We start from the raw sequence: 11,198 nt of genomic DNA, 5'->3' as shown, positions 1-11,198 counted from the left end.
CGCATGTCGGGTCTTTTGATGTCTGGTCTCGTAATTCTCGAAGCATATATTTCATGTACTCCAAATAGATAAGTACCGAAAATCCAAATAGACGTCCTGCACCCCAAAAGAAGTCTTGTACATTCCTTTGGTCCAACGATTCCATTGTATCGTTGCTGTGAGGTGGAGAATGGGATACCAATTGTTATTATGAAGAGGTGATCGGAGCTCTATCCCGTAATGAGTAGATATTCTGGCGTTGTTAAGTCGATTTGACGATTAGAAGAAGCAGAGAATTGTCTGTTTGACTCTTTCTACCCACATCAAACGTTGATGCCATGAGGGGAAGGTCTGAAGGTGACCAAAGCTAATTCAAGCTTTCTTACAACATGACGTTAAATAGTTCCTTCCCTAGGTCTGATTTGTGGGTTATGGATACAGATCGGCAGTACCTCGAAAATCAAGAAACCTGGCACCTTCAAAATATTCGAAAGTTTTGTTTTGGATTCTTTAAAGGTTTACACAAAGTAAATTGGTAGGTAGCTTCTAACTCTTAAGGAAGAAAAGGAAAGTTAGAGTCATGTATAGAGTGTTTGTGTCTCGTGAAAGAATCGATTAACTTGTCAACATTCTGCTCACTTATTGGAAAGGGCATGCCTCTACTTTTAAAATTGCAAAGAATGAGACCATTCAATATCAACCCTAGCTTCAGATATGTTAATGTTAACTTATTTCCCCATGTTTTCAAGCTCCAAGTAGATTTCTTGTGCTTCGAGGTAAGGAATCTATGGTGACACCCCATCATGCATTAGAGAACCGAACTATCAGATACTCCGAAGATACGATTGGAAGAAAATAAGTTTCTGATTCATGATAGTGAAATACTGAACGCATATTTTAATGACAACCGCAAGTCAGCTAGATCCGATTGACATGTCACCGGCTCAAATTCGGCCTAGAGTAAAGATTGGTGGATGCAACTAGCATGATGACTAAGCAAACTCGGCAAATCAAATTTTACATTTTCTTTGCAACCATAAAATGTTTTGCCTCCAACATACCTAGTCATCAACGAACACAACTTTGTACAATTCAACAATTATGGTAAAATTCCATTGATGATTGCTTCTTTCCTCTCCCATATGGCGGGATGAGGGTTCTTCTAATTCGGCACGGCGAGACCGTCGATAATGTTGCCAACGTATAGTAAGCTTATTCCGCTTTGCAATATTTTCAATCTTTCCTTTAGCTAACGTTTTCAAGTGCCGGCGTCACAGACTCTGCACTAACGAACCATGGCGTATTGCAAGCCAATAGACTTGGCACCCATCTCGCCGCTTCGAAAATTTCCCATATATTCTCTTCCGATCTTCAACGAGCCATCAAGACGGCAGAAGCTGTTCGTGTTGCTCAAGACAATGTCCCTTCTTTCGAAGTGACAAAGCTTAAGCTTCTTCGAGAACAAGACTTTGGTCACTACGAAAGGAAACCATTTCATGAACGTTCAAAAGATTCAAACAAAACCGGCAAGGAAGTTCATTCCGAGGCACACCGAATGGATCCAGGATTCAAAGATGTGGAGTCGAAGGAATCGATGAAGAGGCGGATGGAAACATTTGTCAATGAGCATCTGATGCATTTTCTCAATATCGATGAAAACAATCTGATTGATCATACCATTGCTATCGTGGCTCATGGTATCATTTTGAATCATCTCTGGCGAGTCATCCTAAGACGGTTCAATCCAAAGAATGTCTCCATTGGTCCTGATGTTTTACGTCCTGAACGTGGACTAGAATATCTTGGTGGTTGGTCAAATACTGGCTACTTGGATTTGGATATCAAGCCTATTCAAGAAGTGTCACCTTCCAAAGTTGGTTCGGTGCCTTCATTATTGGATGAACAATCCAATGCTCAAACCTCGATGGAGTTACTAAAGAACAAGATTGATCATTCCGAGATTTCTTCTTTGGATAATCAATCAAATGTTCAAGACACAGTGAAGCCACTAAATCATGCTGTTGACAAGGTTGAGATTACCATGTCGCTGATGATAAAGTCTGTTAATTATGTGGATCATCTCAAAGGGCTTAAGAAAACCCGAGGTGGATTAGGAAGCTTAAAACATGATTCCACTCAAAGAACCATGGACTCGTTCTTCAAAAAGAGAAAGCTTGGATGATACAATTTTGGTAAGCATATCTGTTTTTATTTTATCGGAGGATGGAGAGTAATATGATGATATACCTTATTCACAGACCTGTTCTGTAATCTTCTATGTGGACAAAAAAAGTACCAACTGCTGTCTGATTACTCTCAACTTCATCATTATGTTCTTGAAAAGACTTGAAAGCACCTTTTGCTAACATAATCATTAGATCTTGTACTCCAACGGGCAAATTGCCTTCCACAGCGTATGTTGATTTCGTTTTTCTCCCTGTCTTTCGGTTCCAACTTAGTTTAATTTTATTATACTTTAAAAAATCGTATGCTGCCTTAATATATGACAATTTTTGTGAATGATGCTCAACCACTGTGAATGCCTCCTTGAATTGCACATTAATAGAATACATCTTTCTTCCATCACCCACTCTACTAACCAAATGTACTGCATCTACATCTTATGACCTTCGCCTATTCCTCTTGGCCCCTGCGAAAGCGGCAAAATAGTCAAAATAAGCGTCTCACCACCAACAACAGTCGTACGATTTCTAAGCGAAATAGTATGATGTCGTACGATGAGACTCCTTCATGACTTTTGACTAGCGAATGGGGTTGGAAGATGTTTAGAAGTACCGGTGATAAAGAAATCAAGTGATTTGTTGCATGTCTGAATTTGGGCCCGAGTTTGTGCGGTGTATGGTATTGGATGGGAGGCAAAGTGTGGGGGGGGGGGGAGAGCGAGGGAATGGGTATGGAAAAGATTTTGTTGCATATCTGAATCTGAACCCGAGTTTGAATGGAAAATTGCGGATGATGAATGAAGGTGGAAGGACGAGTGGATACAGTGGGCCAAAGTCGGGCGAGAGGTGAGTAGCAATAGATGGAGTGATGATTAGTTGACGTGTAGTTTTACTGATGTTGACAGGGTATCACTTTGGGCGTGTCACATATACCACAGTAAGGGAAAAGGTATGCACATAATTGTGCGTGTTCTTTCTTTATCTTAATGCATATCTTCCTGGGCGGGATGCTGCATGCAGTATCGAATACCACTACCGATGACGAATCAGTACCGGTAGAAGAATCCCTCTGCTTCCCCACACACATCTTGCACTTTTAACCGTTCTCTCTCGAAGAAGTGCACCACAAATAAGAGAAATCTCAAGCTCAGATAGATGGCAATAACATGCCAAGTTCATATGTTTCTAAATTAAACATTAATGCATTATATTTTTGCCGTGTATTTATATCAATCATAACGATCTTTCCCATTGCACTAGGTGTCCATTGTTTTCCCCTCTCGTCCATTACCACCTCGTGTAAACTCTGGTAAACAAACTATCAAACGCAAGCAACACAAGATATCAACGCAGAACAAGATAAAATCCGAAAAATCCAAATCCAAGCAAAGTCTCAACAAAAGTCATTCAAAACATCAAATCAATAACATCCAAAATGGAAACTTTAAAGTAACAATAATCCTCCAACAGCAAATCCAACAAGTCCGATGACAGCACCGCCTTCAAGTGCCTTAACTCTCTCAGCACCACCAGTAAACTGTCCGAGAATAGCTCCAGCACTAGTTTCAGCAGGTCCGCCTCCAGGAGCCAGGGTCGTGAATGTTTGTCCGGCAGATGTAAAGGTGGTAATGACTCCAGCCGGAATTGTAGTCGTGAGGGTAAGTCCCGAAACAACAGTTGTGGAGACGATATTGACGGGACCCTCTGTGGCAGGTACAACAGTGGCTTCGCCGTTGACGGTGATTTCGACACCTTGGACGGTTTGAACTCTGTTGTTGGCTGAGATGGTAAGGGGAACGATAGGAGCAATGGGGACAATGGGGATAGAGGTAATAGTTGTGATGGGTGGATTGACGGTGGTGATTGTTGTGAGGACGGGGAGGATGGTGATTTCGGGGAAATTGGTGTTGGGTGGTGGAACAACGTTGCCTTGTTGAGTACCAGTATTGGTTACAACGGGTGGAGGAACCACATTGGTTGTTGGGATGAGAGGAGGTGGGATAACATTGGTTGTTGGGATGAGAGGAGGTGGGACAACATTGGTGGTTGGGATGAGAGGAGGTGGGACAACATTGGTGGTTGTTTGAGGAGGAGGAGGAACAATTGGGGTTGTGGGTGTAGTAACGATGCCGGAGTTGCCACCGGTCCCGCTTCCAGTGTTGGTAGCGGTGGTAACAGGTGGGGGAGAAGTCGTAGTGACGACACCAGAACTTCCACCTGTAGCACTACCGGTTTGAGAACTTTCACGACTGGTTGTAAGACCAGATCGGGTGCCAGTTCCAGTGCCTGACGAAGAGGAGGAAGATGAGGATGAGAATGAGGATGAGATGGAAGAAGAAGTGGAAGAAGAGCTTCTCGAAGTACTGGAAGTACTGGAAGTACTAGAAGTTCTTGAAGACGACTCAGAGGTGCTTCTGCTGGTGCTAGAAGTTGATGTTCGGCTGGTTGTAATACCCGATATAGTACCGGTTGAGGAGCCTGTTGAAGAACTTGATCGAGTAGTGGGCTGAACCGTACTGGTTGGACGGACCGTTATGGTAGAAGTGACATCGATGGTGCTTCTGATGGTCGTCGTGGAAGGTCTCTGAGAGGTTGGTGGAGGTTTATGGGAAGTTGGTGGAGGTTTTTCAGAAGTTGGCTTGACGGGTTTGGAACTATGATGTCCATTTTCGTTGTCATTGTCATTGACATTTACATTCGTGTTTTCATTGACATTGGTGTTGCTGTTGCTGTTTGAATTGCTATTTCCATTCTCGTTGACATTGCCATTTGAATTTCCGTTGCCGTTTCCATTGCCATTTCCATTGGTATTTGCATTGATTTCAGCAAGGGCATTATCAATTTGACCTTGAATTTCAGCCTGCGGAGCTGCGAGCGAAAGGGTAGCTAGACCCGCTACGATAGCGTAGTGAAAACGCATCTTGACAGTGTGGTTCTAAATGCTTGATATTGGAAAGTTCGAACGAGGGAGGTATCGGAATTCTAAACTTTAGAACGAAGGTATCTGATGAGAAAAGTTTCACGAGATCAAAACCTGGCTCAGACATGACTAGCATGGTTATATACAACTATCTCTCTGGAGAGCTTCTTTATCCGAGTATTACCGCAAGCGGGAGTTCAGGGGGGCAAATTGTCCTATCTATAGATATTGGGATCGTTTGCACATATATGACGTCCATGATTGCGGGAGTGAACTCGGTTTAGGAATAGGTTTGGAGAGACCTCATCATGAAAACGTAGAGGATGGTAAGATATCAGTGCGTGAACAAAGCAATTTATGATTTTAGCTTCCTCTCTATCGGTTACGAAAACAGATATTGGGATAGGAGCAAAGTTATTTATGGAAAAATACTGAGACTGACGGATCGACTGCTTGCTTAAGCTTGACAGCAGGCAAATCCACTTCTTTATTCCTTGAATAACCGCTTTCGAAAACCTGCACTTGAATCGACCAAATATCCTCTAATATTTGTGTTCATCACATCGTTCTATTCACGATTACTCATCGCAATCTAGATCCCTTACTTTTGATGTTAGCTAACGGAACTTTTGTTCGCAGACTTCGGATAGACGGAGATGCTTCCAGTCTCGCTTAAGCCGTCCGCATTCTTCAGCATGCCGAACTCGGGCATTGCTGCATGCAATTCTCGGGTCTTCAATGCTTTTTTATGTCTGCGAATTTTTGTTTCTCTTTGCTCTGTAAAGGGCGAATTTACATTTAGCTCGTGTCTCCGCACCCTCTATACACCTGCGAACTTTCGATCATCAATATTCTCAAGCTTTTCAAGATCCCCTCTTGGTTTCCTACACACTACCTACATTCTCTATTGCGTTCATCGCAAATAAAAGTATCCAGCGCATTTCCTAGTGATCAGATACCAAGAAGTTCAGAATGACAAACCAAAAAAAGAATTGAAGAACAACTTGTGCCATCCTCCCAGGGGCACGGTTTGAAGCAGCCCTTAATTAGTATTCCATATATATTTACAATAGGTCGTAGTTAAGTGACCGCTCTAAGCACATAACAACTATGAATTAAAAGTCAGGTTGTGTCTTTTTTTTAAAAAAAAAAAAAAAATAGATAGTTGTAAGTACAGAAGAGCAGGTAAAACCTGAATCCATGCGAGAAAGTATCTACGAAGACCACCAAAAATATGACCATGAACGAACAAATACTCACCTGCGAATCAAAGTTCCTGAATAATTCAGATCTCACCACTAGAAAAGAGCAATTCGCAAAATTGCACCATTTAGCACTCTGAACCGCGCTCATCGTTCCATACACGCATTCGGAATGTGAGATCTCTTCATATCGCAATCAAAACATTCTACATCTACATTCCATACAGATCTAAATATAGCTATATCCTCAAATCAATGGTTGAGACCCAGGACAACTAGAGCGGTGCAGAGTTTCAAATGCTCCATAAGAAGTTTTTTATTGCCGAATTCAATTCACGGCGGAACAGCCCCAAATTTTCTTCATACGCTTGATGCTGCCAATAGCCAAATTGTCTTTCTCATACGATTCAATTCTTGGGCGATGAATTAAAAATTAGATTGCTTCACTAGAACATTTGAAATCTAGAACCATGAGCTGAATTCGAACTTTCAAATCATCAAAATCTAAAAGCTTGAGAGCTTGGAAGCTTTAAACCTTTCCAGATCCGATTAATCAAATCATTAAGACAATCAAATTACTTAAAACATTTCAATTTGATATCTAATTTACTATTTAAATCTCAACATTCTCAAATAAGAAGGTTGGGCTGCCAGGAATTGCTTGCTCAGCCATGTTTGGCAAAGTACCATACTCCTTTTCCTCACCACCCTCAACTGGGACGATAACACCCTTCTTTGCGCCCTCCTCACCATCTACAATGACTAATTCTATCACCGACAGTCCAGCTGCCTTTTTAAGGCCAGCTACCATGTTCTTGAGTGTTGATTTCTCATCGAAGGCCAACTTTCGCTCGAAAACTTGCTCTGGAGCCTCACCACTTTGCAATCTCCTCTTCAAGACTTGTACGAAAGGCATAGCTTTCTTCATTTCACCCATCTTAGCAATCTTTCCATTCAGTTCCTTGTCATTAGCAGCCTTTGTTTCTGGGTTCCAAGACTCGCGAACAAGGTCGATGTACTTTTGTTGCCAAACAGGGAATTTAGCGGCAGAGAAAATGGTAAGCTTCTTGGGTTTCTTGAGGTCGTATCCGATGTCCTTTCCTTTCGCTTTCTTCTTTTGTTGAGCGGCTTCTGCAGAAGTGATATTCGAGGATGTAGATCGGACGTAATCACGAGCAGCACTGAGAGCTGGAATTGGGGCTGGAACGTCGGGGTAAAGGGCCTTTTGAATAGTAGTGGGTTTGTGGAGGACCTCAAGCCAGATATATTCAGACCAATGAGGCGCAATAACAGCTAGAAGGAGAGCTTGAAGCTCGATATATTGGAAGATCAGATCTTTATGCATCTTGATTCCGGCAGCGATGCTTGCTTCACGATAAAAGTCACGAGCGCCTGTGAAGTCATAAAGAGCCAATTTGAGGGCAAGTTTGTAGTCTGTTGCTTCGTAATGTTGACGACATTCGTGAACAATAGCATTCATTTCGTTCTCGAAGAGCGCATCAAGAAAATCGTTCTTCTCTCCAGTACGAAGGTTATTTTGATCCTTGACCATGTCTTCGCACCATTCTCGAAGGGTGTAGAGACGGAGAACATTGTTATCAGCAACGTCTTCCTCGAAATTGGCATCTGCAACTCCATCTCCTGCATCAGCCAACGCGATACGACTGGCATCTGCACCATATTTGTTGATCATGTCAAATAATGTCATGAAGTTACCAGTAGATTTACTCATCTTCTCTCCATTCAAGAGCAAGTGGCCATTGGCACGGACACCCTTTGGCCAGTACTCTGGAGGGAATATGGCAATATGAATGTAAAGGAAGAAAGTGAGATGGTTAGGAATAAGATCCTTTCCTGATACTCTAAGGTCAAGTGGATACCAGTACTCGAATTCTCTCCTCATAGACTCGAGAGTCTCCTTTGGAATCTTGCTCTGGTTCAAGATTTCATCACTGATATCCCGACGAGCAAAGACATAATCCCAAATCTCGTCTGTCATCTGTTCTGCTTTTATTCCAGCAAGACCTTGAGTCTTACCGAAAATATCGTTGTGAAGATAGTGAGCAATGGTGTAGTATGCCATATAAATGGTACTGTCACTCAAACTTTCAACCAAGAAATGAGGATCCCAGGGAAGTTTCGATCCTAGACCATAAGTTCTGGCACAGGCCCATTGATTGAGCCAGTTGAGGACACCTTCAAATCCATTTTTGGTCTCTTGCGAGTAAGAGTTTAAACCAGAATCAACATGTGCGAGGGCCTCCTTTCTCCAGGAGTCCTCCCCATAGTCAAGGTACCATTGATCCATTAATGCAACACAGCAATCATCTCCAGATCGACTGGTGACCTTTCGCTCGGGTTCTGAGTATGCAAAGCCCTCACCAGCCTCGATAATTTGCTTTCTGACCTTAGGTTTGGCAACTTCGACCTTCTCTCCCTTGAACTCTCCGAATGTCATGGTACCTTGATAGTAACCCTCCTTGTAAGCAAGCTCTTTTGCCTCTTCCAATTTTGTCTTGTCCTTTGGTGAAGCAATCTTGAGCTTCTTCACCAAGAACGGAGCGCACATATCTCCAAATGAAGGCGTGTTGATGACAGAAATAATTTCCAATTCGGCCCATTCTTTTTTGATACCATAATACTCCGCCTTCTTCGCGAGATCCATGATAGTCGCATAATCATCTGGACTGTCAGATGGTACACAGGTGACAACTCCAGTACCTTTGGTAGGAAGGACCGACTCCATAGGAAGTATCCTGATACCATCCTTGTGTACAGAGAGAGGAGCTTTGACTAAGGTTCCAACACATGCTGAACCAACAATCTCTGCAACCTTGTCGACTTTACCATTTTCAGAGAAAATATCTTGATATGACATGTTTTTTGCCGCGCGATCGGTAATTACGAAGTATTCCTTTTCTGAAACTTTGAAAACACCATACGTAATCTTAGGTCCGACAAAACAACAATTTTGACCATACATCGTCTCTGGTCTAAGAGTAGCGGGTACGAAGAAAATATCCGCATCCGCTGGGACTTTATCCTTAATAGCAGCTTCGGCTTCTGACGACCATTCCAAGACCTTTAACTTCATGGCTAAGTAATCTTGTGGGCCAACACCCTCTCCGTCACTTCGATCATGGTCCATGCATGGTTGTCCGTCCTTTGGCGAGTAAATTGTGTATCTCTTTCCGAACTTAATTTTCTTAAGCTCCTTGAGGCGGTTCATCTGCCATCGGACGAAAGCATCATAGTATGGGTTGGCGTCAGTTGTAACAAACGATCTCCTCCAATCAATACGAGCTCCAAAATTCGTAAGGTCTCGTTTACACAGAGGAGAGAAGTAGGCACCCCAGTAATGTGGGTCTGCGAATTGATGGATGTCTTCCAATGGAATGCCTAATGCCCCCATGATCTGGAATTGGTACTTCATCTTGACAACTTTTGCGGCAGCCTTTCCTTTTTTCGCGGTGAATTTAGTGACGTCTTCGTGATGGGTGGTTGGTGTAGGGGTGTTTGTCTTCTCTTCCGAGACCTCTTCTTCCTTGTAGTTTTCAAAATTCTTTCCGAAAAGCTTGATCTCCTTCACAAGCTTGTCGGCGGCTGCTTTGATAGGTAAACCTGTCAAATGGAAACCCATAGGAAACAGAGTTCTCTTTCCTTGCATACGTGCGAAACCTGCAGTAAATTCGATCTTACTGACGGTGAAACTGTGACCAGCATGAAGAGTGCCGTTCATGTAAGGATATGCCATGGTACCAAAGAATTTAGGGTGCTGTTCGCGCAACTCTGCGGCGGAGACAGAGTGGAGGGGCACATCGGAAGTTGAAGGAGCATCCGGTTGAAATACACCATCCTTTTCCCATTGTGCTTGGTACTTTCTCTCGATTGCAATAAGTTTGTCTCTCTTCTCAGTCTAAAAGATTTCGTGGTTAGTAACTATTGTGATTCAGCCAATTGAGGGGTACTTACGCCTTTTAACTCCTTAGTTTTGGAGATTGTGGCATTCTCCAAAGCCTTCGCAGTGGCTTCAACAGCTGCCATGATTGCGATATTGAAATTCTAGGCCTTTCAATATCCTCTCTGCAGAGTATATGCTGTTGTTTCAGAAGTTTCACTGAGTCAGAGAGACCGCACTGAAATTCGGGTCACCAACTTAGAAATTGCGGGCTGGTGGGATGTTTATGTATAGATGCCTAAGGCCAAAATAGTTACAGTCTCGTCCAGCTTCAAGTGAAGCTTGAAACGATTTTATAGTTATAACATCAACAAGAATGTTTCGCACACTTGTTAGACGTGCTGCCCAGCAAACCCGGTTAGAGCTACCATACGATCCGAATGCAAATCCGTATAAGGCGAAAAGACTGTGGCCTCCCGATTTCTCGAAGTTGTCACAAAAGCATCAATTCCGACTTGAACGAAGATACAAAAGGAGAACGAAGCTCAAGTGGGCGAGACCGAAATGGACAAAAGCTGTTAAAGTCGCTCAATTGAGTTCTATTCTATGTGGGTAGATTATGCGAGGGTACATCAGATTACAGAATGCTGATATATGGGAAACAGTTGTGATAGTTTACGGAGTACTCTTCGCGGATTGGAATAAAGACAACTTGGTTCACGAGGGGGCACCATTTCAAGGAGTATGAATACCTATGCATTTAATAAAGACATGAAATATTGACGAATCGTAGGTCCGGGAATGGTTTTTTGGACTTACAGGATCACTGTGGTCAAAGGATCAAGTTCACAAACGTGTAGATCAAGCCGAAGATGTATCACCTGTAGCAAAGAATAGCACCTGAAGCACAGGTCATGTTTACGAAGCTATGCTAGAACGTCGCGATATTGTATAATTTGTAGTAGTATATTCTCGGCGTGGAGGCGTTAAATACCAATGGGTTGGAAGTGTACATG

The 11,198-nt window shown here is 42.8% G+C and overlaps 4 protein-coding genes across 4 annotated transcripts; 2 read left to right on the top strand and 2 right to left on the bottom strand.

Moving 5' to 3' along the window:
- Window positions 1-1,129: 1,129 nt before the first annotated feature.
- On the top strand, window positions 1,130-2,161 carry EAE98_004021 (uncharacterized protein; the record flags this gene model as incomplete). Its single annotated transcript, XM_038951641.1, has 2 exons — window positions 1,130-1,185; window positions 1,243-2,161. 2 exons carry the CDS (start codon window positions 1,130-1,132, stop codon window positions 2,159-2,161), a joined length of 975 nt encoding a protein of 324 aa, XP_038812114.1.
- Window positions 2,162-3,606: 1,445 nt separating this feature from the next.
- EAE98_004020 (uncharacterized protein) lies at window positions 3,607-5,082 on the bottom strand (the record flags this gene model as incomplete). Its single annotated transcript, XM_038951640.1, has 1 exon — window positions 3,607-5,082. The coding sequence occupies one exon, from the start codon at window positions 5,080-5,082 to the stop codon at window positions 3,607-3,609; it is 1,476 nt and encodes a 491-aa protein (XP_038812113.1).
- Window positions 5,083-6,897: 1,815 nt separating this feature from the next.
- On the bottom strand, window positions 6,898-10,328 carry EAE98_004019 (uncharacterized protein; the record flags this gene model as incomplete). Its single annotated transcript, XM_038951639.1, has 2 exons — window positions 6,898-10,200; window positions 10,257-10,328. The coding sequence occupies 2 exons, from the start codon at window positions 10,326-10,328 to the stop codon at window positions 6,898-6,900; spliced, it is 3,375 nt and encodes a 1,124-aa protein (XP_038812112.1).
- Window positions 10,329-10,558: 230 nt separating this feature from the next.
- Window positions 10,559-11,086, top strand: EAE98_004018 (uncharacterized protein; the record flags this gene model as incomplete). The annotated part of the gene is made up of 3 exons (XM_038951638.1): window positions 10,559-10,790; window positions 10,848-10,924; window positions 10,976-11,086. 3 exons carry the CDS (start codon window positions 10,559-10,561, stop codon window positions 11,084-11,086), a joined length of 420 nt encoding a protein of 139 aa, XP_038812111.1.
- Window positions 11,087-11,198: the final 112 nt, after the last annotated feature.

Source organism: Botrytis deweyae (assembly GCF_014898535.1).
Source record: "Botrytis deweyae strain B1 chromosome Unknown BDEW_007, whole genome shotgun sequence".
Classification (NCBI taxonomy): Eukaryota; Fungi; Ascomycota; class Leotiomycetes; order Helotiales; family Sclerotiniaceae; genus Botrytis; species Botrytis deweyae.
Note: the sequence above shows the minus strand (reverse complement) of the source record. Positions and strands in the feature narration are given on the sequence as shown.